This window comes from Carassius carassius, chromosome 13 (genome assembly GCF_963082965.1).
Source record: "Carassius carassius chromosome 13, fCarCar2.1, whole genome shotgun sequence".
NCBI classification, from domain to species: Eukaryota; Metazoa; Chordata; class Actinopteri; order Cypriniformes; family Cyprinidae; genus Carassius; species Carassius carassius.
In genome coordinates, this window is record NC_081767.1 from 25,013,333 (window position 1) to 25,041,320 (window position 27,988).

At 40.5% G+C, this 27,988-nt stretch overlaps 1 protein-coding gene across 3 annotated transcripts in view; it reads right to left on the minus strand.

The window, feature by feature from the left end:
• The window catches only part of LOC132156182 (zinc finger protein 423-like), a 161,624-nt gene that overhangs the window by 105,076 nt on the left and 28,560 nt on the right, over positions 1-27,988 (minus strand). For 2 of the 3 annotated variants that reach the window (XM_059565075.1, XM_059565074.1), the window contains exons 2-3: positions 25,184-25,243; positions 7,265-7,468 (exon numbers count right to left, since the gene is read on the minus strand). In XM_059565075.1, coding sequence (XP_059421058.1) covers positions 7,265-7,468; positions 25,184-25,243 — 264 coding nt within the window. The remainder of the gene's footprint in view (positions 1-7,264; positions 7,469-25,183; positions 25,244-27,988) is intronic. The other variant, XM_059565076.1, reaches the window with a different exon arrangement.

Sequence of the window (27,988 nt, forward strand, 5' to 3'; positions counted from 1 at the left end):
TGGGCAGTAAACATCCAGGAATGGAAAGTTTAATGTAATCTGCAGAAAATTCATTTCAAACTAGTGCACTTCCCGAGGCGCGCAGAGATCTTTATGTATGAATGTGTAATTTATGCATTACTACACAAGTGTGATATGGTAAAAAGAGAGTTGATTTGAACCTTTAAACAAAAAGGATGCGTAGCCAGAACTTGCACAAATAAGCACTGTATAAATTATGCTTATTGGTGTGGATGAGCACCAAAAGAAATAGACTTGTAATTGTGTACTCTGATTAGCTGTACATTTATTTGTCTGTGCACACCCTTTCTATAGCCAATGAATACAAATGAGTGCATTTGGTGTCAGGAATATTAACTCTCTCTCTCCACGAGCGGGAAAAAAAACGTGTGTGGATATTCCAACATTTTTTGGCTTCTTCCTGGGCACACGCAGACAGACCAAATATTTACTCTCCCCTCTTCCGCCCGCCTGCTCAACACAGCAGCCGAGAGAGAGAGAGAAAGAGGGAGAGACAGAAAGAAAGAGAGAGAGTGTTACATTTTTAATCTGCTGATTTTTTCCCTCCGAGAAGGCAAGCTGAATACAAGTACGCTGCCGCCAACACACACACGCTCCTTTTTTGTGTCCTTTGGCAAATTCTTTTATTTCACTCTTGCGTGGAGCAGGAAAGAAAAAAAAATGAGAGGAGAGGATGGAAGGAAAAGGAAGAGAAGAGAGAACGTCCCCACAGAGTTTTTCTCCCTTCCTGGTGCGAGCACAGGCCCCCACAGAGTCCCTGTGTAATTTTGAGTTCCTCAGAATTCAGGTATTAATAAAGGCCCCATGGGGAACTGCACACAATATAACCCTACATTTTCAGGCATTATGAAAGGATGCCCCCAGGGGTCTTTGGCTCAAATTTCTGAAATGCAGGCATTGTAAAAAAGGCACCCCAGGGGAGTCCCCCCGCAATAGAAATCTGCTGAATTCAAAGCATTTTCGGAGTCCTGGTGGGAGCCATTACTCCCTCTGGAAGTTCTTTTTTCCTTTTTTTCCTCTCTCCTCTCCTCTCTTTTTTTTTTCTTTTTTACAAAACATGTGTTGCTGACATGTTGACAGATTGCTCAGTGAAGTGTTTAGGTGCATGCACAAACCAAGTCTCTACAGAGACAGAGCACAGCTCTCTCTGCCAGAGAGCCTCTCAACTCTCCCAAAACTGGTGCCATCCATATTTTATAAGAGGGGGTAGAGGAAAATCTTGGGCTAGGAGAGCGAGCAAGGGGGGAAAAGCACGAGATAAGTAGAGTCACGTATGGAAGGAGGTGGAGAGGAAATGAAAAAGAGATGCTGAAAGACAGCGACGGGGAAAGAGAAAAAGGAGAGAAAAAAGAACTTCATCGTGAAAAATGAACCCTGTGATGAAAAATGACTTCCAGTGTGCTTTGAAACAACCCTCCTTCATCTCACCCCCCTCCCTTTCTCTCTCTCTCTCTCTCTCTCTCTCTCCATGCTGTGCCCCCTCCCCTCCCCTCAATCTCTCTCTCTTATGGAGGCAGGGCTCTTGCTCTCCCTGGAAAACCTGAGTTTACAACCAGCTGTGACTGCATTTGTATCTGTGCCAAAGGCTTAGTGGAGGAATCTTCAGGCCACCCTCTGGCTCCGAGAGAGAGAGAGAGAGCGAGAGAGAGAGAGAAAGAGGGGGGGGGGGGGTGGAGGGGGAAAGGGAGGACCAACACAAAAAGCAGCTCTCACTTTGAGGGAACACGCGTAGTCTGATTTAAACACAGACAGACACATATAAGTGCGCACACGCTCTCATCTGATATAGGTGCCGCAAATGCATGCAAAGCAAATTCAGCTCAATATGCATGTGGTATGATACAGATTACCACAGACAGCAATTTCAGCTTGTCTAATTTGTAAAAACAAAAAAGACGGTGGAGATCTATGAGACAATATGGTGTATGTAGACGCATGTAGACTACACTTTTCCACTGAGATCAACCAGGGATCGGCAAACCTCTCTCTGGACTGTGTTTCTGTTGACTTTACAGTTGAACAATGATAGACAGTAACGGATTACATTAAAAGATGTCCACAAATAAACTTCACAAAGACTTTGTTTATGAGCCATACAAATTTTCAAGAACACATTTTAACATCAAATGTAATTTAATTCAGTGTCTTTTGCATCAGTGTTACATAGTTTAAGATCAAATATAAAATAAAATAGCCATTTTTTCCAGCTCAACAGGGACATGCAGAACGGTTCCAGATTGGCCTCCTGTCAGTGGAAAGGGGCCACCAAACTTCCACTGTAAGTGTGTAAGAGCATTTTAAAAAATATGTCCTTAACCAAGTCAGTATTATTTTCCGCGGTAATAGATTAATTTAATAAATCTTTTCTTCAACATACATAGAGATGTCCAGCCACATTTATTCACAAAATAATTTAAGCTAATGGCAATAAAACTCATTTAGGCTACTAATATCGGAGTTTGTCCTTGTCCAGCTTTTTTTCTCAGCACAGCAAGATCAAGTTACAAACTACTCTCCTTTTTCTCTTTAGGATGAAGGGAAAGGGAAAATGATCTGCAACTTTAATAAGAGTCTTGGCCTCCCTGGATTCAGCTGCCATCGTGGCGACAGGCAGGAGCAGGGGGGTCTTCGGTTGGCCTGGACAGACATACAGACGGATGGATGGAAGGATGGATAAGTGGAAAAGGGATATGTACTCATAGCGTGCAGTGCCCTGGGCGAGTGTGTGTTTAGTGGAAGAATGAAGGGGGTGACTGCTCTCTCAAGGGACCGAACCACCCCGGGGCCCAGTCACATACCCCCATTACACTTCAACTGCCTGCCAGACACACAACTCCTCACCTAGCCTGTCTGTGTGAGTGTCTATAGAAGTAAATGAGTTAGTGTGCATTGTATGTTACAGTGTTAAAAGAGAAAGAACAAATGGGATACTATTATCATGGGAGAAAGCAGGAGAAAAAAATCTGCAGATTTTAGCACATTTGCCATTGTCATCATTCACAAAAATCTTTTCATTTAAATTATTCTTTTTTTTTTATTATATTTATTAACAATACTAGTTTTGTTAAGTATAAAATTACAAATGCATGTAATAAATGTAGAAAAATGAAGTGCGTAAAAACTAAAATTAAGTGTAATAATATTAAATATAAAACTGCAAATATATTTAAGAAAAATGTAAACTAAATTAATAAAAAATACTAATTTAAAATGTTTTAAATAAAAAAATATTATTGAAATATTGTTAGAATAAATCTGGAACATGTGAATACTTTGAATCTGAATCAAAAAGTGTGCTGACAATTTTCATGCTAACTGATATCACAACTCCGAGTAAGTCTCACTGTCCGGCATGTGGCCTAGAGGTTAATGCACATCTGAGTCTGAGGGTTGAATCCAGCTGGTGACATTTACTGACCTCATTCCCCCTTATTCTACCCATCATTTCCTGTCCTCTCCTGACTACACCTATAAATAAAAGTGGCAAAAAGGCCAAAAAAAAGCCATTCATCTTCCGACCCTCTCTTTCCTTCTCAGAACAGTGACAGAGAGTGTGAGCTGTGTAGAGCTATTTCTACTGAATAGACCCCCCCCCCACACACACACACACACACACACACACACCACACCAACACACACACCACCACCACTCGTTCTCTCTCTCTCTCTCTCTCTCTCAGTCTGTCTCTCTGGAGCACTTGCCGTTCCCCTCAGTCTTCTGAAGGTGGGTTAATTAGCACTCGCCTCCTATTTGTATCTGACAGGTGGAGAGCCCCCCCCCCCCCAGCTGACTGACAGCTTTCTCGTTTACCCACATGGCTGCCTGCTTCACTCAACCATTTTCTGGCTTACTCCCTATAGTCTTTCAGTATTTCTCGTCCATTCTACTAAGGCAACACACATCCCGACATTTATTTTCTATACAGATCAAAATATGAACCGATTGGGTGAGAAATGGGTCAAAGGATGTCATCCAATGAATTTTAATTTCAGGCTAGAAGAACTCAGCTGCCATGCAGCGGTCACCTCTGTGTGCGTGTATGTATCTGTGCATCCTGCTCATCCCTTGTCCTGCCACATGAGTTTAGGAAGCTTGTAGGGTGGTCAACAATGCTATATACAACACATTTTGAAGGTGGACCAATTAAATCTACACGTATAACCGAAATGAGGCTGAGAGGACACCTGAAAGGGCCTCTTTCTTCGACTGAGCCAAACCCAGGAGGCTATAGGGCCTTCTGTTCCAGACTAGAGAGGGAGGGGTCAGCTGCACAACACCACAGGGGACATGAGGAAAGTGGGCGAGAGGGAGAAGGAGAGAGGGAGAGAGCGAGGTGAGTGTTGTTAACAGCCAGGGCCCAACTTTGGCCGGTTGCAGGGCAGTGGAGCGGAGCAGAGCGGTGAATGTTCTCCATTTGATCTGAGGTTTTTTCCAAGCGCTCCTCAGGGAGCCAGTGTTCCAGATTCCTCCTCCAGTAGAGCCTCCCCTCAGAATCGGCCCACAGTACGACACTCACACACACACACTCACGTTTCACCCACACACATTCACATACTTGTGCACACAAACACTAACCCACGCTCATGACCCGATATATTCATACACAGACAAATATAAACATACACAAGGCGATATAATGTCGTCCAATTGCCAGCAAAGTGCACACAAACACGCTATCACTGCAATCCTGTAAACAGACATGTTATCGGGATGTAGTTTACACTGTTCAAAAGTAAATTTAATTCTAAAATAATTTTTTGAGCACCAAACCAGCATATACTGTAAGATTGATTTCTGAAGGATCATGTGACACTGAAGACTGGAGTAATGGCTGCTGAAAATTATGCTTTGAAATCACAGAATAAGTTACAGTACTATAACCAAAACATAAAGGGGTTACTAAAATTGCAACAATATTTCACAATTGTACTGTTTTTACCGTATTTTGGACCAAATTCAGACTTGGTGTGAAAAAATTGAACTTCAATGAAAAATGTAACTAAAATAATTATTTGAAATTGATTAAGGTTACATTAGCAGAACTGAATGAACTCCACTAGTTTGAGTTAAACCTGATAAAGTGGGGACATCTGACTGTCTGCACAAATAGTCACATGATCATTGTCAGAAACCTGCCTATTTGAGATGATCGAGATATAGAGCATGACTCTTTAATATTTTCTTCACGCTACATCACGTTTCTTTGTTTACTTTTGTCAAAATCCTAAAACTTGTCTATTTCTATTCTTAAAAAAAAAAATGTATCCCAGATTTTCAAAGTGACATCAGACTTTTGAACCCTGCTGTAAATCCTAAGCAGAAAGAGAAAGAGAGCACAACAAGTTAAAGTGATATAGAAGACAAAGTAGGAGAAGATGGAAATGCTAGGAGCCGAGTTTAATGGGGGATTGCAGAGCCAAAGACATTTGGAGGGACGGAAAGGCAGACATCTCCAATATTGTCTCCTGTGGAACTCGTATTAGAAGCAATCAATGGCAGCAAGGGAGAAGAAGAAAAAGAGAAGGATGGAGGGACAGGCAGAAAGACAATGACGGTAGAGATGGGTAGCAACCATATCAGAGGTTATATTATTGTCGAAAAACTAAACAAGAGGACAGTGCACAAATACAAGACACTCAAACACATGCACACACAAACACATGATGGGATTCCATGTGTAATTCCATGGCCACGGAGTCTACTGTTGAAATTTCATTTCATGGCATGGTGTGGCACAGCTGTGCTCGAGAATATTCCTGCTCTGACGGTCATAATAATAACCGTAAATTGATAGAGTGGCTTTATGAGCCTTCTGCTGGTGTGCTGATATTGGCCAGGCTCTCCTTGGGGCCATGGGAACCATCCACTGTTCTCCACAACATGGCCTGCCTCACACACAGACACATACATACACACACACTCACTCATTCACTCACTCACTCACAAAATGGTGTGTTTGTCACCAGCAGCATGCTACTCTCTGCCCCACTAGACCAGTTCCCAGGAGTGTATCAAGAACTTGAAATGGATTGCAAGTGATTTTTTATTTACTCCTTTTACTATTATTATTATTTTTTTAAATTACACTCATAATTATACAATATATAAGTAATCATAATCATAAAAAGAGGAAGAATGTTTGTGATTGATCTAATCCCCCAGACACAGCACCACATTATTTTTGAAATCTCCAGATCGCACACTCCTGGGAACAACTGCATTTTGTCATTTCATTTCACTTTTTATTTTTCCCCTCCACGACGCAACATGCAGCTCTCTGATGACTCCAAAACTGAGATTGCGTCTACAATCCATGTGCCATGATTTCATTACTTTGTAAGTAGCCAAAATAAAGGAAGGCAACTGGAAAGAGTGTTGTGTCACGCTGTATTGTGTCCCCTCAGAAACGTGTGCTCTGGTACGATGAGGCCGTGGATATTAACAATCTACTACCATCATATTTTGTGACTTCAAGAATTTTATACAGCTGAAAAGATAAAGCAAGATTGTTGAATAAATATACTGCATACGACTGCTGAAGTGACATGCTCTCTCTCTCTCTCTCTCTCTCTCTCTCTCTCCCTCTATATATATATATATATATATATATATATATATATATATATATATATATATATATATATATATATATACCTCTCCCCCTCTTCTCCTCAGTTTTTAAGCTCGTTAAGGAGAGGACCTTGATTAATCTGCTAGGAAGCATATGCCCCTGCAGGGCCGCTTTCAGCATTTCATTAATTACTGCGATTGTAATAACGGCTATTGTGTGAGTGTTGCGTGTTAGCTTTAAAACACTATTCTCCTGAGGGAGCATACTGACTCCAGAACAGCCAATGGCCTCTGAGTAACCCCACCACCATGAAAACTATACCAACTTTTGCTTCATGCCAATATGATTTCCTCAGTAATAAGAAATTAAAGTCATGTACAATTTCTGTGCCAATAGCATAACACGAAATTGCATAAAATAATGACTGTTTTCAAATAGGTTTACCAAACACTTCACCATTTTTTTACAGATAAAAATGTAGTCTCACCCATAAATGAAATGCAAAATTATTTGTATCCTTGATTAGTTGCATGATTATTTTAGGTAAAAAGGCACTGTGGCAACAGTCATTCATTTAAAAATCTTTAAAGTGGCATTCTACAAAAGTCAACATATAAGTGGCACATTAAAGACAGAGGAGAAACACAACACACACGCATGCATATACAAACCTGCTGGGCAGTGGTTGGTACGGTGCTCGGTCAGGTCTGCCAGGCACTCAAAGTCGTGTTGGCAGTTGTCACAGGTGAAGATTGAGTCATCATCTAAATCCTCCTCTCCCACTCTCTCATCATGACTGGTCACACTCTGTTCTCCATCCTCACCCGCCGCCCGGCTCTCTTTTCTATCAGAGTCTCGCTCTGATACTGCTGCATCTATGTATATACACCACATACACCACAGAGAGAAAGGGGCAAGACATGAGGTTAAGGGATTGCTATTGAAAGGTGAATCAAATTTTAACAATCATTTCTGGCCTGTTATGTGTTGTACTTCATATATGTGCTGATGCAGAGTTTTTGCAAATGTCAGGGGAAGTAAAACGTTCTGTACTTGTCAAAACTTAAATCAATAAAAAATAATAAATACAAGCAGGTCGTATCCGGTGTTGGCGAAGCTAACACACACACACACACACATACAAATAAATAAATAAATAAAAAAAAAATATATATATATATATATATATATATATATATATATATATATATTCACACACAAATATATATATTTATATGTTATAAAAGCTTTATTTTCTAGTATATTGAGGAATGAACTAAAAATCAAAAATGTGAAATCAAAATATGACTAAAATCACAAATATAAAAACATTTAAAATAGTGTTAAAGAGCAGCATTTAACTTAATATTGTAAAATGCAATTTATAGTACAAAAATGGGAATTCCAGAAACTCAGTCAGTAATCCAAATGAATGATTCACTAAAATGAATTAAACCTCCCAATTGCTAAATGAAGAATACGCAGAGAGAGAAAAAAAGAGAGAGAGAGAAAGAGAAAGAAAAGAGGAGCATTTAAGATGCACCAATTCACTATAATGAATCATAAATTCCAATGCTGCACGAGGTAAAGAATCGTTTATGAGGAACCAATTCACCTGAATCAATTCAACTTTCCAAAGCTATATTTTAGTCAATAATCGCTAGAAAATGTACCACATTACTGGAATAGCCCCACTGTTAAAAATGACCTAAAAGAGATCACTTTTCTTAGCCTCTCAGCATAAATCCCAACCCTAAGTGTGTCTAGTCTCAGTCAAAACTACATCAAAGCTCCCGTGAGCCGCTAGACTGAAGTATAAGAGAGTGGCCTGAGGCTTCGAGAGCTGCTTGAGCATGAGCCATCCAGTCGCTCATGACACACGGTAAGGACCAGTGGAGAAATCTGCCACTGCAATCCTCCTTCCGCCATTGTGGCTCCATTTTCACACCTTATTATCACATTAAAGGCTCTACGCTGAAAGGACTACACATGAGACTGGAGGAAGAGGGAGGAGAGAGCAAGATTGAGTGAGAGGGAAAGAGAGAGAGACAGAGGAAGAGAGACAAGACGGTGTACAAAATGTGGGGTGGTAAGGGATTTTGAGACAGAACGAGAGCTAAGAGGAACAGATATGATTAATCCAAATTAAGACACAAAAGGCGACCGTCACACCTGCCATTAGCATGCACATTTGGTGGTCGGATCAGAATTGGAAAGCACTTGACCACTTTAAAAGCCATGTGATTGCATTGTGCATACCCAGACCACATATGGAGGTGGTCAGGTTCATTATGACCACACTTGGCAAAAGTGTCAATGCAAAACAAAACAAAACAAAATAATTAAAAATCTTATGATTGACTGCAAGTTCGCATTGAAATTTACCTCCACCCAAACAACAACCAACGGACAGAACTAAATCCCCAAGATCAGTTGCTACTTCCATTTCATCACAACATAAATGTGATCAAACAACAGAAGGTCAAACGATCAGGTCACCTGACTTTATAATCAATATCCCATAAATTATTCCACTGGACTACACTTGGAATCTCTTGTTTCAACCCCTAAATCCTCACTCACGTCACTCACCTTCTATAATCGGAAGGGAGTTTTAAAACATTTTTAATCACTTTTATTCCCTAATAGCATCCTTTACTGTGGCAATACATCTTAGCACAATAGCACACAAAGGAAATGACTGAATTATCCATGAATGTTTTTCAGATTCGTTAAATGACAGAACGTGTTCAGTAAAAGCAATTTCTAAAGCAATACGCAACCAGTTTCCATTTCACGTACAAGTGCGATCGGCTCCAATACACTGAATTGGAAAAAAATATGAAACGTGTTAATGAAAAATAAATAAATAAATAACAATGTTGCCAACCAGGGAAACCGAGGAGCTGAGAAAAAGAGCAGGGGAAAGAGGTAAACGTGAGGGCAGAGGTAGTGGAAAAAAGGAGGGAGGAAGTGAGGGCCGGAGTGAGGGAGGGCTGCTCACCGACTCCCCCGGGCTTAACATCCTGTCTAATCATCCTGGACTTGTGCAATCAGAGAAAAGCAGGAGGTGGCCATTCCTGTGCTCCACACATCTGATCAGCTCTAATTTGGACAGGCCTGGCACTGCATTACGTCGCGCCGCAGCAGCCCACGCTAATGGGGCCTGCAGATCGGAGCCCAGCCAGAGGAGAGCCTGGGCCTCACTTTGGGCCCCAGCCCAGTCCGGACTGCAGGTGGAAATGGGTGAGGGGGGTTGGTGGGCTAGGTATCTGGAGGGGCATTTGGATAAGGAAGCGTTGAGGTGCTCTAGTTTATATCTCTCTCACCAGAGCAGAGGGTAGAAAGGTGGGGGTGAAGGTGGGGGCGTCGTGGTGGTTTGGAGGGTGGTGCAGTCTGGGCTAGTGGGTAGGAGGGGTATGGCCATCTGTCCAGTGGTGAGAACACCGTCTGGACAGGGAGGGAAACAGCCCCTAACTGACACTACACTGATAGAGCCCTGAGCAGCGGTTACACACATACACACACCCGCAAACACACAAAAGGTGCATTAACTACACTATTTCATCCACGAGAGCTTCTAATCTCGGGGAAAATGGATGGTGGCAGCAACCCTTTAACACTCCCCACCTCTCCTCACTCAATCACACACACACTCGCGCACAAACCCTGATTCCCCCAGGTACCCTCATGCCAGAGGTACAGGCACTGCCAACCAAGGCACATGCCAGCACAACCTGCTACCATGGCAACAAGGGAGGAGCAGGAAGGGACCTTTCCCTACCCTTCTACTCTCTCCATCCCTCCATCTCTCTGCTCTTAAGCAGTGCTGGCGGACAGGAGGTGATGGAAACAAGGATAAAAGTGGCCAGCAGAGCGCTCAACGCCACTAACCTGCCTTTTAAACTGCTCCATCCTTCGTTTTCATTCTCTTTTTTGCATCTTCCTTTCATTACTGCGCTTCTCCCCCTCCCTCCTTTCCTGTAAGCGTATGCCCTCACAGGAGGGAAAAGGGGAGAAAAGTCTCTAGAGGGGGCCCTCCAGAACACACTCCATTAGAGTGCAGGGCCACCATCATTACAGGGCTCCATTTCTCTCTCTGCAGTGGAGGATTGATACACACGCATCACACAACTCAGCTGCGGTCGTTCCACCTCTGACCGCGGCCTTGACAAACACACAAGCGTAGACATGTGCGTAAAAACGACACATGGTGTGAAGAGAAGCTGATGGACTTGTGGTGGGGCACAGGTCAAGGTGAGGTCCATGAATGTTTTGAGATTTGGGTTCACCCAACATGCCTCACTTTTTATTTTTCGCAATTGACGGTTAAAATATTTAAAGGGATAGCACACCCAAAAGATAACAGTTATTTAGTCACCATCACCAATGTTTTTTAAAATAACTTTACTACTTTTAAGAGAAAATTTGAAGACTGTGTTATCCATGTTTTTTTGCATTCAATGAAAATAAAATTGGGACTTTGGGACACAAAATAACCATAAAATACCCTAAAGGTGGTCCAGACATCTTGGACAAGTCTATGGAAGCCATACAATACCTTTTTGCACCAAATAGACAAAAATGTAAGTGATTTACTGATGTTCTTCCCTGAGTCATTGGGTCTGTTAGTCTAAAGCCCTTTTCACACTGCACGTTGGACCTGGAAAATTGCCAGAACATTTCCGGATTGCCTTCTGTGTGAACGCAAACACATCCCGGGATTTATCCCGGATTGGGGACCTAGTAACATTGCAGGGTTCAGTTCTGGAACAAGCTCTGTGTGAACAAAAGCCAGAACCAATGCCATAAAGTGTGTGTTGTATTGATGAGGCACGTTATCGTGCGACTCCTTTACCGGGTGTTTAGAAAGCAACTCAATGTTTGTGACAAAAAATGTGTGCAAATTGTAATGAAGCAGATATCATTCAACTCCTCACTATCCAGGCAGAAGCTAAGATCATTCGCCAGTTTAAGTGAAAATTAACGTGCCTAGCGTTTTCGACTCGTATATTACACATCACATCCTGATGTCACGTGCCATTACGGGACCTTTACGGGAAATAACTGTTAGTGTGAATGAACCAAAATCTAACAATTGGGGAACAATTGCCGGGACACATTACCTGTTTATTATCCGGAATCTCAGTGTGAAAGTGGCTTAATTCTTGAACAAATCATTCAGACTAGTTCTGAAAATTTAATCAAATAATTTGAACATTTTAATCAGCTTTACATACAAAAAATAAAATTAATTGTATGATTTCAAAAGACTTAAAATACAGCTCAGGAGTCATTATGGACCACTCTTTTGGTACTTTTATGTGTTTTTGTGCCCTCTTTGAAGCTTGAGAGCACCAGTCCCAAATGCAGCTGCACTGAAATGGTAAAAAAGTACACATTTTTCATTTTGTGTTCCTGAGAAGACTACTGCTTCCAATATAAGAACAAGTAATGACAATTTAGCTACACTCTCCCTTTAATGCCCCCACATAGGCAAAACCTGTAAAAGTGACTTAAGGTCAAGGCAAGTCTTAGCTGAATCATTCTGAAGCAGCTAGTTGTTTTTAAACACAGACAAACTGTGGCACAGTCAAGCTCAATGGAATCTGGGCTTTTGAGAATACTAAGAGACTAATAATTTTAAAGAAAGTAACTCAAAAGAAACAGTTCTTTTTATGCTCTCCGATATATTCTTAGTGCTCATATAATTCTCCACTCTCCTCCGAACTCCTCTAACATATATCTCCAGCACGCACCGCTCCTGTCAGAAATCTTGCAGCTATTTTTGTTTCATTACTGTAATAGCTGTCAAGCTAGAAAACCTGTGGTAACTGAGATGCTATCTGTGTTGTTAATGTAGTAGAAATGTGTTAGCGACATAATGTGGTGTTTAATATTTTTATAATGTTGTGCTTCAGGTGGCCTGTTTTGATTTAAATAAGTATGGGAGGCAATTTTGTCCCTTCAGTGTCCTTTTGCATCACTGGAGGTGGAGGACAGATGAACACACTGGCATACCTCACAACAGGGCCTAGACTCCCTCTACTGTGAGAGGGCTAGGTGAGAAACAAGGCAAAGAGACAGCACTTCTGTGTGCGTGTATGTGTGTGTGTGTTTGTTGAGGGTTAGTGACTGGACAACGGAGTTGCGAACTTGATTGAAAGCTCCATTTATCAGAGTAGAAGTGATAACTGCAGTTTTTGAGAATAACGACCTTGATATGCTAATGACAAAGACAAACACACACACACACACACACACACACACACACTCAAGTGCTCTTTTGAGACTTTGCCATTCTAGGTGCCAAACACTTTCCACCCCACGTTTGTTCATGTATGTGAGAGTATTTTATCAATACTGTAAGTGAAGGTGTGTGCTGCTGTCCTCTTTCATGTGGAAGAGTGATCTGTTAATGAGTGTTAGGGGGTCCCCAGCAGGGGATGTGCCCGGAGCCCTCCTCACTCTCTCAAAGCCAGCTGGAGCCCCTGTCCCACACTTTGCGGGCCACTATCAGCCTGTCCCAGCACCAAGAACTCACACACATATACCCACCATAAACCTACACTACAGATACAAACAACAGAAACACACTAAACAAGGGTATTATAAAAGTACAATAAACACACAAACAAATTCACTCTTAATTGACAAATTCACTCCTTATTCTTAAAAAATGGGTGTGTTTATAATTATGTAATTTTGTCAGAGCTACACATTTGCTTGGTGCTCAAATTGGGTTCGTTTCAAGCCTAGCCTGTCAGTATTCCTTTCTAACATTTTTATCAATAAAAAGCAAAAAATCTGAAAAGTAAAAAACCAAAGATACTTATAATTATTTTACATATTTTAAATTAATATATATTCATTCCTAATATTTCATTGAACATAAAACCAAAAATTTAAACTTAAATTTTTAAAAGCTCATCTCCAATTCTTAAGACATACCCATTTTCACAAATGTAAAGCGATGCTTCAAAAAATAGCTTTATCAATTTTTTCAGAAGATGTATTCATATTCATATGTTACGATGTAATTCAATGGTGCTCAAGAGTTCCAGTCATTAAATGCAGTCCCGAGGGTCGGCATCCTTTCTAAAAATGGTAGATTGCATATTCTAATGAAAAAGAAAATAATATTAATATTCATAAATCTTGGCCAACTTTTTAAACCACATGCAATTACAACATGGTCTGACTGAAACTCAGATTTAAGCAGTTTATCATAATCATTATATATAAATGATTGTTTTTCCTTATAATATTATATAATATTCATAGTTCTACTAATACCCCTGTCTTACTCTTTATATTAAACAGGGTTGTGTTTGTTGAGCCTCAGGTCATGTTTGTATGTGTGTGACAGTGGCGGAGATTTGGGGGGTTCTACAATTGCCAAGATACCAAACCACCCCACCCAGCACACTTTCTCTCTCAGGAAAGACAAACAGCCATGTTTGTGTGGGGTAATTAGATGAGGAGAAGTGAATTAGCAGAATCCACAGAGCAGTCATGTTGCCGAGCACAGCCCCGCCTTACAGGGACCTGCTAATTACCCCTCATTAAGTTGATATGTGTTTTTTTGTTTTTTTAAGTGTGGTGCAGCTTCCATCATGAGAGCGGGAAATAATTAGCAATGGTGTGATGCTGCCCTTAATGGACACCGCAAGGCATCCTCCACGATGATGGGAGGAACAAAATGACAAAAGTGACAAAGGATCAAGATGATGTTTTAGTGCCACTAAGTGTCCACAGATCTAACAGCACAACCATGTTGTCTTTCTAATCGCTCACATTGCACAATAAATGTTAAATATAAAATGACATAAATCTGCTTGACAAGCACAGTTTTCTTTTCTGTGTTGAATTTTGGACAAGCACATGGTTAGTCATCAAACTTTTTAATCTGTATCCTCAAAACAAATTAAAAACAACGTAAAATTAAGATGCATGTATTAACTAAAAGTTTGTAAACTTTTAGGAGTGCACTAGTATATAGATGCTAAAAGACAGACTAAAAGCCTCAAATGTCAGATTTTGATTTCATGTGATCTTTAAATAATGCAATAAAAAGCTTTCCATTTTGCATTGTGGGTTTCGCTTCACCAAGACAGCAACTCGGCTAAAACGTTTTGAGACCTTAGCTAGGGAACTCTCTTTATGACTAGAACTGTTAAAACTCCATTTCCCCTTCCGCCACTGTTTCTGCTCTTAGTTATGCTGTACTGTGTGTGCGTTTAAGGGCAATAGAATGTGTTTTGATTTTTTTAAAGCACTAAAAGGGGAAATCCACATACAGTATGAGGTCATACTCGCATGTCAACCAATATAGAGAGAAGAAAGCATTAGACAGAAACAGGGACCAGAAAAGAAGTTGTGTGAGAGTAAACTTTGTTTGGGGAAAAGAGGTGCACACTCACATCAGATTACAACTAAACCCCAACAAAAGAATGAGTGCTGTGCTGTACTGGAAACATATCAGCTCCAACTTCAACAAGTCTTTTTTTCCTATGAAAACATTAAAGCACAAGGCTGTCTTTCAACTACACCACAAATACACACACACTCGAACCAGACGTGGCCAAATGTAAACCAGACCAAGGCTGCATTAGTCAGCGAGACCAAAGGAATTGTAGAACTGCTCTGAGCTCGATAAGAGATGTCTGATCTCATCACATGAGCACAGTCTACCTGTCGAAATCCATCGCTCATCCTGTCACTGAAAACTGGTACAGACACGCTCACTGATAGAAAAGACACAATGGATAGGTGATCCAGGTTTAATATGGACTCCACAGCACCAGCAACTAGGGCTGTAGTACTCGAGTCCGGACTTGAGGAATTTTTCTGTCGTCTCGGACTTGTCTCGGACTCGTTGCATTTGCACTCGGACTTGTCTCGGACTTGGCCAATGGACTCGCCAAGTGTTCTAGTTGGTCTCGACCGAGTCCAGCAAAAAAATAAAATAAAAAATGTCTTCAAAACAAAACCAGATTTGCATGATGTTGCGACTGAAAACGTGTGGAAAACGCTAGGCGCACCGCTTTCTCCTTTTTTCCAAAGCACTCTGTAGCCTGCGCTTGCGCTCCAGTGGCGTCTGCTGTTGCTATGCAACCATAACCCGCTCGAAGTTTCAGCAAAAAATAAAATGGATTTCCAGCAGTAAAAAATCCCTTGCAGTAGCTCTGCTATTAGATTCATTTAAAAAATGACTATCCTTGTACAGCTATGATCATCTGTTTCTCCATCTTGGCTTAGCTTTCAGTATTGTTCCGGGAAAGGATGTGCATGACCAGAGGTGCACTTGCTGCGACCTGAAAAGTTTAGATGTTTTTAATTTAATTTTCTACCTGTTAGATTGTGTTTTATTTACGTCTAACGTTACACCTAGATAGCCTTAAATGTACCCTTTACAAATAACGAAATACTAATTAATGTTGTACATTAGGCCTATAGGGGTTGCAAGACTACTGATTTCTACTAGTCGATTTTTTTATTAAAAATGCTTGAGTAGTTCGACTACTCGTGGTTCATGCTATTGTAAATGAAAACACATTAAATAGTTTTTTTTAATCAATAAACGCTTATAAATGTATGCAACAATTACATATGTAAATTTTAAAGACTTTATAATTATGACATTACATATTTAAATTTTCATGTAACAGCCAGTGTTTGTATCTGTAACAATCACAACATTTTTCATATCAGCATTCGGATACAACGTCGTACAGTTACTTGATAAGACCGTTATGACTTTTTATCTTCTTTTTTTTCGTAGTTATCAATGAACAAGTATGTCGTGTTAAACTAAAATAATTATTAATTTCTAAAATAATATTTATCATGCAAGCAGAGAGATGTCATGACAAACGTTTAGTGATCGTTTGAAAACGACTGAATCAATTCAATGCGCACATTTTCATTACGCGGAACTCTTTAATCGAATCTATAATGTTTAGTGAACTTCACTAAACAAATGTGTGTGTGCTGCGCAAACCAGCAAAAGATAAAGATGCATACATGTAGGATGAGTAGACAATGTATCCGTATCTAAGATGATTATTAGCCTGCTCTCTCGGGAGAACTGATTTGGTTTTTGAGACTGAGATGCGCAACGCATATGTTTGATTGGTGAGCGCGCTGTGCTTATTCCATTCATTCGTATCATATCGTAGCCTAAGCTTTAAATCATTGCCTTTTAAATATATACAAATACTATAATGTGTATGATGTATTATTATAGGTAAAATTACTCCTGCAAAGCTCTAATTTCTGAGAGATGCAGGAAGAGGAACAGCAATGCTGTGTTTGATTTGCGCTCTTTTTGCTCATAAAGTTTACATTTATTCACTTCACACTCGTGACTTTAGAGCTCTCCGTATAATATTGGCTGATCCCCTGGCTCACCTGTTATCTAGCAAACACCAGACTGTGTCAGCTTCAGCGATTCAGGCAGAATAATTCCTCGTCCGTTATTCGTTTTTTAAGCCATTATCCGAGCCATTCCGAAAAAGGTATTCGGCTTCAGGCACAACCCTACTTATTACATTACATATTTATTTTTACATGCAACATAGATAAGGTCATAGAAAGTAACAGCTCCACGCAATATTGTAATTCTAAAATTCACGTCGTACTTGCAAACACTTTGTATGCATTATGGTTAATGCATGCTGGAGTAGTCGATTGTTTGCACTATTACAGTATGACAAAAATTTCGCTGTATTTATGTGCGCATGCCCAGTAGAGCCAAACGTATCCCTTCTAGCCTTGCCGCGCACATTTGTCATATCCCGAGCTTTGCATGTGTGTGTGCACTGTGCCAAGGCATCAGTCATTTTCATTTTTGACCACAGACATAATGTCAGCAAAAGCGGCATTATTAAGTAAATAAAATGAAAATAAAGTACATAAAAATAATTTGACCTCACAGCTCCAAACTCTGCTCTAGAGGGCCAGTGTCCTTTATAGTTTAGCTCCCAGGGTCGGACTGGGGGTAAAACCAGTACTCATTACCAGGGCCCCAAAGAAAGAGAGGGCCCTTGAAAAGTATGACTCTGAAATATAATTTATTTTACCTGGATATTTTCATGGGTGGGGGGCATGGGGGCCCACCAGGACAGCCTATGCATAGGGCCCAGGAATCTGTGTAACGCCCCTGTTAGCTTCAACCCTAATTATACACACTTGAACCAGCTAATCAAGCTCTTACTAGACACACTAGAATCTTCCAGGTGTGTTAAGGCCAGTTGGAGCTAAACTTTTCAGGGCATTGGCCCTCCAGGATGTAGTTTGGAGACCCCTGTCCTACAGAGCTGTTACTTTGCACATGCTTTTTGATCATTACAAATAATAATGTTAAATTATTTTCTTAGAATAGGAGATATTCTGTCTCTCGCATCACATACATTATCAGTAGTTAAGTATGTGGTCTTGAAGAGGACCCTTTTTTCTCTCATTTGGACTCGGTCTTGACTTGGACTCGAAACTTTTGGACTTGGACTTGACTTGGACTCGAACCTCTTTGGACTCAGTCTTGACTCGGTCTCGACTAGTCCTGGACTTGGACTTGACTTGGACTCGACAAAGCTGGACTTGACTACAGCTCTACCAGCAACTTCATACCTTAGGGGTATACAGTTACCAAAAAAAGGAACCATTGGGTACTGGTTAAAAAGTGAACGGTACCCAACCCTAGTTGTTACTATTCAAAAATTAGAATTAGAATTAGATAGAATCATTTTCAGTGGTTTTTCAAAATATTTAACATCAGTTTCTAATGACATTTTCAACAGCAGCTATTTTGCAACTGAATATACTCCTTTAATTGTTAGAGTTAAATATTCATTTTTACTAGCAATTTAAAATTGAACAATAGAATATAGCCAGTTTGTTAAAATAAAATAAAATAATATAAAATGTGATTAATCTGCCAATGTTTTGCTAATTTAGGATTATTATCAATGGCCACCAATCCTGCCATTTTGGAGTAAATATTGAAATACTGATTTTGAATCTTGTTTCTCTAAATGCATGTATATATAGTGGTCATTCTTCCCTCCATAAATTGCCATGGACCATCAAATAGCACTAGTTGGTTGACCACTAGCTATAAAGCCGCATGTATGGTACATCATCATCCAATCTGTGCATATTCTGGTTTGGAGCTGGGACAAGGGCCACTGATGCCCCAGTGCTTGAGCAGGTGCAGTGTGTACGTGTGCACGTGGTCTCTCGAGGGAGTGCAAGGCCTAACGCGGTAAACACAGGACCTATTTAAAGCGAGCAGACCTCTCTCTCTGGCTCTACTGGCCTCTGCTAGCTGCGTTTCCACAATACCTCACGGTCCCTTGGGACCCCCACTTGCCAGCCACACTGTACCAGTCTCCCCTCCTCTAGAGACCCAGCACCCAATGCTTGTGCACCCATACACAGGAAAAAAAAAAAGTTGGAGATGATGAAAGAGCACGTCATGGAAGGATGGGAATTAAATCACACAAAACACAAACAGCCGTACAGCTGCTCGCTGATGCCATCACCTGTTCCAGCCCGTGGTTCTGTAAGTCGACAAACGAATGTGCAATCATAGTGTACACACTTCTATGCGGAAATATACGCACGCGGCAACTTGCTAATGCATACACACACACACACACACACACACAGAGAGAGAGAACCTCACCTCCTCTTCACACATTAAAACTGTTTTCCTGTCGCTGCCTTGGGGAAATTAAAAATATATTATGGACCTCCAGAGGTTCATGCAAGGAGATGAAGAAAAATAGAGAGGGACATAAATGAGATAGCGAGACAGACAGCGAGACATGAATGGTGAGAGAGGAAGACACACAAAAGCACTTGAGGGATAGAGAGATGGATCTCTTGGTTGTGTCCTCTTTTCTAAACTGCCCACTGCATCATGGAGAAAGAAGGCCATTTTGGGGCTGCGATGTTGCCGACGGTCATCATCGCTCCTGTCCTCCTCCCACCCTCCCCTCTCTTGCTCCCAACCACCAAACGGAGAATGCATGGTTGAATCCAGCTCAGGTTAGATTCCACAAGGGACATTGCATGTGAAGGGGCCAGGAGACTGACTGATATTTCACTCTGTGTGTGAGTCTGTGTATACACACACAAAATCATCTAACAGATCTCGCCAATCCTCTGGTTCTCAACAGTTGCCTCAGTAGGACCAAACAAAAAATAGTCAGTTTTGGGCCAAACTGAACTAGTGCTAGCCCAATTGAGCTAATGTTGCATTGCGATATAAATATGTCACCAAGGTTACGCTACCGAGCTGGTTCTGGCAAATCAGTTTGAATGACTTGTGATAGTCCTAAAAGCAAAAACAAAAAGTGGATCCCATTGCAAGAAACAAAAAGAATCCACGTCCAGGCACTCACATAGCAGGCAAAATATAAAAAGCCTTTATTGTAAAACAGGGCTCCATGTTAAAAAACACCAACGCGTATCAGCCCAAACAGGCCTTAGTCAGGGTGTTAGACAATAGAGAATGAACTAGTTAAATTGATACACCTGTGACTACATTTTCAAAATTTAACCAAAATCTAGCCACTAGATGTCTCTTAGGAAAGTGTTTTGCACATGATACCACCATTTTCTAGAGAAATGAGGTAGAAAATAAATGCTTTCTTGGAGTTGTGAGTTGTAAATTGTAAAAAAAATTTAAATTGTTTTAAATTTTAAAATAAAAAAAAATCATTATGACCGTCGACTAACTATGCTGCATTTCTTTGAACAAAAGACAGTAAAAACAGGAATACTGATAAATGTTATCACAATTTACTTGTTTTCTAAATTAAATTTGAATTTATGTTCCATTTTTATCAACATTTAAAACAGTTTTATATAGTTTTTCTATGTTTTAACATAATTCAGATTAATAGAGAGTTCAAAATAAATAAATAATTTAAAATGTATTCGTTTTTTTGTACCAATGCAAAAGTTTAAACGTTCACTTATCCATTTACTGTGTCCTTGCTAAATAAAACTATTACTTTCTTTAAAAAAAAAAAAACTTACTGATGGCAAACTTTTAACAGTAATGTGTATATATATATAATTTTTTTTTTTTTTTTTTCTTTAAAGTCAGTGTCAATGTAATAATTAGTATAACTTTAATTAAAGTGTTGAGACCCCTCAGGAACACATCCCATGTAAACGCCCTGACTAAAATCAGGTAACCCCAAAAACCAACCAATTATACAGGCCTTTCCTAAACACTGATTTATTAGTCAGCTGGTCATTCAGGCAACCTGCCAATTATTATTTTTTTAAATATAGCATAAAAAAAAGTGTCATTATGTCCCAAAAAAAGATATATATTTTTTCTTTTTGAGGCATATGAAATGTGTTTCTAAAAATGTATAGTGTATATATATATATATATTTGAGCCAATTAAAATATTAGCAAGTAAAAATCAAATCTTCTGCACTGTACTGACTGCAACACATACCTTTCTTTCTCCCCCTTTCATTCTGGCCTCGACAAAAGTTTAACGTGTGCCTAGTTTGGCAGCTTAGGCTATTAAGAGGGTCATAAATAGGCCTGGTTCGGTGCCCCGCTGCCAAATAAAACCAGAACACAACAGCTTCCTTTCTGCCTGAGGAATACACAGGTGACCAAAAAGCTCACATTACGGGTGAGGTCACAATGACTCGCCCAGTGTGGGTGAGACCGAGGGAGAGCAGAAGGAGTCATCTGATTGGCTGCATTAAGAGGTCCTGCCGGCCCACCAATAGCTGAGGGAGGAAATGAATAAAATAATTCAATTCAAGACCATTACAGCCCCGTTCGGCCAGCGCATGGGGATATGAGCAGCTTTTTTCCGCAATGAATCATAGTCGGGGGCACGCACACAAATTGGGTGCTTGTGTGCATCAATGTGTGTGTGAGTAATAATGTACTTGATCCTTGCAAATGTGCATCAGACGATGTCCTATATGTTGATAAAGAAAAGTCTCTAGAGCTATTGTTTCAGTGTGTGTGTGTGTGTGTATGTGTGTGTGTGTGTGTGTGAGAACACATCCAAAAACACCGCTCCGGTTCTTTGACAGGAAGCAGGAAAAACAATGCTCAACTTCACAGCTCTGATGGCACTTATAAAAAACAATTCCCCCTCCCTGCCCCGTCTTTGGAAAAAAAATGACAAGCTTCTGCATCTGTCTCTATAAACTCTCGCTCTCCCTCCTCTTCCTTTCCTTCGACCGATCCCACCCCCCACCCACACCACCATCTCTCAGAGTCTCCAGTGTCAGACCTGGATCATTTTCTCTCTTTTCTCCTTTCCTTCTCTTCTTCCCCTCTGGGCCAGGGAGGGACGGGTTGTTTTTCTATCTCAGGGAGCATGGGGTGGAGAGAGAAAGAAACCGAGTGAGAGAATGGGAGAGAGAGGGAAACGGGGGGTGTACCTCCGGCCCGCCCCACCAGCGGGACAGACCAAAGGGGCCTCAATCAGTTCCTTTGGGGCCCACGGATGGGGGCGGGGCTATAACTATTTTCTTTAACATCTCCACCCCTTAACTCCAATTCAACCCCCCCACCCTCACTCCAAACTCAGCACACATTTTCCATCGAGGAGAAGGACGGAGGGGGGAACGAAGTGAATTTAATACCAGGAAAAGCCTGCCAGTGTCCTTGTCGACATCATCTCCTAGGGAATAAAGGGAAGGAAGGTTTTTTTATCTTTTTAAATAAGAGATGGCGAGCTGCCCCCTGAGCCTCAGCACAGCAGCACAAACAAACACAGAAGAGAATATAGATGGGGGAAGGGATTGAGCGAAAGAAGGAAAAAAGGGAGACTAAGAGGAAAGAGAAAGGAAGAAAGAGGAGGTGATGCGGAATGCGATCAAGTCCATCCGGAACAGAGGTGGGGAAAAAAGGCTGATTAGCATGAGCAAATGGGGTTACGGCACAAAAAATGAAGGAGAGAGGGATGGAGGGAGGAGGAGAGGCAGGGAGGAAGAGCGGAGGGTTTAGAGAGAGCCCTGGGACTCCCCTTCCTGGTCTATCTCACACACGCAGCACTTTGCAGCCACCCAGGACCTCAGTCAGCACCCCTGCAGCACTCCCTCAGGGCCAGTTAGGAGGGGCCCACGTCATCCCCTCAGGCCCTGGGGGCCACTATCTTACTCCATTCTCTCTGCTGAGCTCACCAGGATGCAACGCGCAAATACACACACTTAAAAAAGCATAAACACATCTAACACTCTCGATATCTGACTTTAGTGATTTCAATACCCTAATGGCTAATAAGATTCCAATAAAGGCCATATATTATTTTACTTAGGCCATGTTTTTTGATTGGGATAGTAGAGGGATGACAGGAAATTATAGGGAAAAGGGGGAATGGGTCCAGGAAATGACCTCATATCGACACTTTTTCTGTTTTTCTGCATTTTTAACCCTCTGGGCTTCTTCGTAAATGGGTCACACTTAGCTTCCTCCCGCCCGAAAACGGGCGAAGCCTTAAAATTGTACTTTACTTTTTCCCAGGATAACCAATCAAATACATTTTTGTTCTATAATGTTTTCTGATTATTATTTAGAATTTTTAGATTTTTTTATGATACTTTGCATTAATTATATAATTTTTATGAGCTATTTTTTCCATTAGAATTAATATATCATTTTTTTTTTTATATTTATTTTTTTTTTAAAAATTCAATAAATGCAGCATTTCACATCAAAATAGAGTGCCAGCCTAAAAAAAAAATGTTCCAGGAGAAGAACTTCATCTAGTGGCTTTAAAAAATAGCCACTTTTGTGTAATGTCCTGTACCAGCCTGTAGGCTGTCTATAGCTTCCTATATATCCTATGTAGAAAGGCTATTTGATTCCTTTTGTTGTTTTAGACATGATTTCTCTATCTTATTCGTTTTTTTTATTTAGATATACATTTAGATATTCTAAAAGATGATTACTTTATTTTCTTAACAAAAATGTTTAGATAAGTATCAGGTTTTGCATTATGATTACAATCAAACTATAGCATTTGGTTAGAAAGGGAACACAATGTGTGTGTGTGTGTGTGTGTATGTGTGAGTGAATGTGTGTGTGTGTGTGTGTGTGTGTGTGTGTGTGTGTTGCATTTGAGCGAGAGTCTCTTTTTGTATTTTTTATTTATTTATTTTTGCATATTCTCAAAATTTGCTGTTGCAGTCTTACCAGTCTCTCTCTCTCTCTCTCTCTCTCTCTCTCTCTCTCTCTCTCTCTCTCTCTCTCTCTCTCTCTCTCTCTGTGTGTGTGTGTGCATTTGAGCAAGTTTTTTTTTTTTCATTTATTGATTTTATGTGGAATATTCTACAAATTTGCTGTTGCAGTCGCCAGTGTATCTGAGTATGTGTGTGTGTGATTGTGTGCGTGTGCGTGTGTGTGTGTGTGTGGGGGGGGGGGGGGGGGGTCTTATTTGCACTCTTGATGTTCTAGAGTGTCACCCCTTCATTGCTGTACACTTTTTTTCAGCACAGTTGCTGATCTGTAGCTTGTACCACCAAAAGTTTCTCTGAGTTTTCCTATTTTTTCGTATTTCCCATTCATTTCCTATGTCGCCCGTTTTCGGGCGGGAGGAAGCTAAGTGTGACTTTTTTTTTTACGACCCTTTAACATATCAGAATCATCTCCTTGATTTTTTTGTGTGTTCATATAGGTAATACAACAAAAGTCACCAAGTTTCATACCCATCCGATGAAGCAAAAAAATTAAACATTTCAAAACGTTCAAGTTTTCGCCCGTTTTCGGGCGAAGAAGCCCAGAGGGTTAAGTCTTAAGGTACAGTCACATTTACCATTCCTTGAACAAAATTTCCGAGATGAAGTCCAGTCAATAAACATTAAACTGCTTCCTTTTTGACTTTCATCAACCCCTCCTGCCACTAACCAGTCATATAGAAACCACTTTCCACAATCTAATCAAATCTCAACAGGTGAATGATATCACATCCCACCCTACTTTCCCCCCCTGACTGTATACTCTATCTTTCAGGGCTGAGGGGAGCAAGGACTAATACATTCATAATCCAAAAAAATGCATAGTGTGTAGTTTGTTGGATAATGTCCAGTCAAAAAAACGGAGCTCGGTTGATGCTGTGGTAACATTTTCACACTCCCATCCCATCCAAATCCGTACAGATACGTTTCCTCATTTGAAAATGCTCAAGTAGTGAAAAGGGCGTCTGAGGTAATAGGTTGAAAAGCAAAATCTAATATTCAGAAAGATGCATGATCTAAAACAGCCCGGTTGGATTTTGCCAGATAGAAATCTTCCTCTACAGAGAGGAGGTGTAATCAAACTCGTCAAGTCGTGCAATATTACATTCGGAGTGTGGCAAAGTGCCTTTACGTTAAGACAGGAAGCGCTTTTAAGCCTCCAGTCCAGCATGCACCTGGACACCATCCTCTTGTGCCTTATGAAAAACTCTCCCTCCTTTCCTCCCTTCCTCCCTCTGTGCGCAGGGCTGCAGGCCATGTGGAATTGATATTAGAGATTGTGATGCAGCGGGTCGTCTCCGAGTGAGCAGGGGGTTGGATGTATCGTGCAGGAGGCCACGCTAGCGAAATCATACCTGTCTGAACAGAGGAGTCCCAACCACTGGCACACTCTGTAGATTCGGCCTCTTCCACCGCTACCGAAAAAGAGAGAGAGAGCATATTAGAGCGTTTGTGTAGCCCAACCACACATTTTGAGCACACAAACATTTTTGGCAGTCTTGTCAGAAGTGCGCCACATAAACGGCGGCCCATTATGAGCCTATGATGCATTCGATCTGATTCCTGGATGCACATAAAAGCGCTTTATTGTGTGTATGTTCTCTTTGTTTGTCTATGTGCTAATTTTGGAGGTGCAAAAACAGGTAACGGGAGGCGGTGAGATGAAAGGTGGAATGTGTGATGAAGGTTTTCCTGGGCATAGTCGAGGAAGGAAGCCTCACTGGCACACAAACAGGAAGCAGCAGTGTTGAGGACACAATAAGAACTTGGGAGCACCCCCCACAGCTCACAACCATAAACACATTCTCACTCACACACACGCACAATACCGGTCTCTACAAAACCCCCCGTAGCCTGGAAGCACTTTGGCACTCAGTCTAGAATGGAAACACACACTGTAACTCTTCAATAACACGGGCGGCAATTTGTGTAACCTCGCCACATTAGACAACAGAGGCATCAGTGTATGAAGGAATATGTTGAGTAATCTATAACAGCACTTTTTCAGCATGAATGGACTATTAAGTGTAGAAGACTTCACACTCAGCGAACAATGTCCATGAAGATAAGTAACAAAAAACAGGAAATATAAACATCAATGATGAGGTTCAAAAGAGGCCAACGTGAAGATCTAAAGCGTTAATTAAGCCAAAATGAAACTTATCTATGTAATTATTTACTCACCCTCATGTTATTTCAAACCACTGAGGGATTTTTGTTGTTGTTGTTTTTATGTGGAACACAAAAGGAAGCATCAGTGTGAATGTTCACACTGCTCTTTTTCAGTTAGGCCTATATGAAAGTGTCTAGGGATTGTAAAAAATAAAATAAAATAATGCATTTCCAAATATTCCAATTAACTTTGGCCATCACAATCATTTGCAGGACATGATTTAGGAACCTTTTCAGTGAATGAAAACATATTCACTGTTAATGGATGGCTTCAGAAGATATGGAATATTGCACATGAGTCATATGGACCATTTCTATGGTGCTTTTTTGTTTGATTTTCAAGTCTAAAAGCCCCAGTCCCCATTCACTGTCATTAAATGTGGGTGGAAAAGACAATAAGCACATATCATTTAAGTTGCTTTCGCTTTCAGTCTCTGTTAAATAAATGTGAATGTCATTCTTTCTTTTGTGTTCACAGGAGAATCAAAGTCATACCAGTTTACACTAATATGAGGATGAGTAAATCACGTCAGACGTTTATTATTTGAATGAACTGTTCCTTTAAATAGAGTTAAATGAGAAAAGAAACTAAAGTGGTAACAAGAAAGACAGAGAGAGCCAGAGAAAGAATGAAAGAGACTGAATCTGCTCTGTGTACAGGAAATTGTGGTTAGATATGCTCCCGCTGGCATTGGGCATCACTGCAGTCTCACTAAACCCACTTCCTCTCAGGAACAGACTCAGAGAAAGCAGGAAAAAATGAGAAACAAAAGGAGAGAAAGACAGATAGAGGGAGAGAGAGAGAAAGGCACAAACTGCACTGTCCCTGACAACCATACTGCATTCCTTCCACATTATCATTTCCTTAATTACACACAGACTATCTTTTCCTCTCAAAAACACACACACACACTCTCTGCAGAAAGTGCTGTCTGGGCCACCGTACACCGTTCTTGCCGAAGCTGCTCCCAGCAGGGTGGTCGGTGTGAACTCGACTCCACTACCACCACCCTTTTCAATATTCTACTCCCAAGCCAAGGCCAACAGGCCCCTGTTTTCCCTCTCAGTACAGTGGAATATAAGGACCGCAGATGCTCCAGCCAGGAGTTCCATTGAAAAGCCTGCCATCAAGACCCGAGGAGCCGAGCCAGGTCAGAATGACTGGCCTGTTACCGGACGCCAAGCACTTGAGCCCTGAAACAACAGAAGGCCTTTGCTAACAGGACACTGAGGTATAGGGCCGGTTCTACGGGGGTGCCAGAGGGTGCTAAACACTATATATATATATATATATATATATATATATATATATATATATATATAATTACAGCACCCTCACTAATTTAAGAAGCACCCTCAGTGATTTGATGCTGGAGTCAAGGGATACGTCACACCTTTCTTGGCCTTTCTCATGTCCTTTGTTTAAAAGTCTCACACATTTTTCCCCTCCGTTACTCAAATTCCCATTCTATGACGTTTGGCTGGATTTTTGCTTCCGTTTATTCTTGCACCAGACTTGGAGGCAGTGCTGGGAAGAACTGGTATATGTGTAATTCATAAACAGATCACAAAAATCAAGTGCTTGAGTCATTCACAAAATATGGTGACATGACAAACATGTTCCTCAAGTGTTCTGTCATGAAAAAGACTCAAAAGGCATCACTGTGTAACCTGAAAAAAATATATAAATAAATGAAAACTAATAAAATGGATTGAATACATTGTTTTTCACATTAAATAATGGGGAAAATAAATAAACAACAACAACAATAATAATGGTGCCTATTGGTCATACTATATTATAATTATAATTATTATTATTATTAGCCTGGTGCCTGAAAAACTAGACATTTATTTATTTATTTAAATTCTGTTTGCTTTTACAGGCTAAACATATGTTCAAGTTTAGTTTGGTATAATTAACTATAAATTTTATAAATTTTAATACATTTAGACAAATAAAATGAAATTAAAAATAAAACAAAATA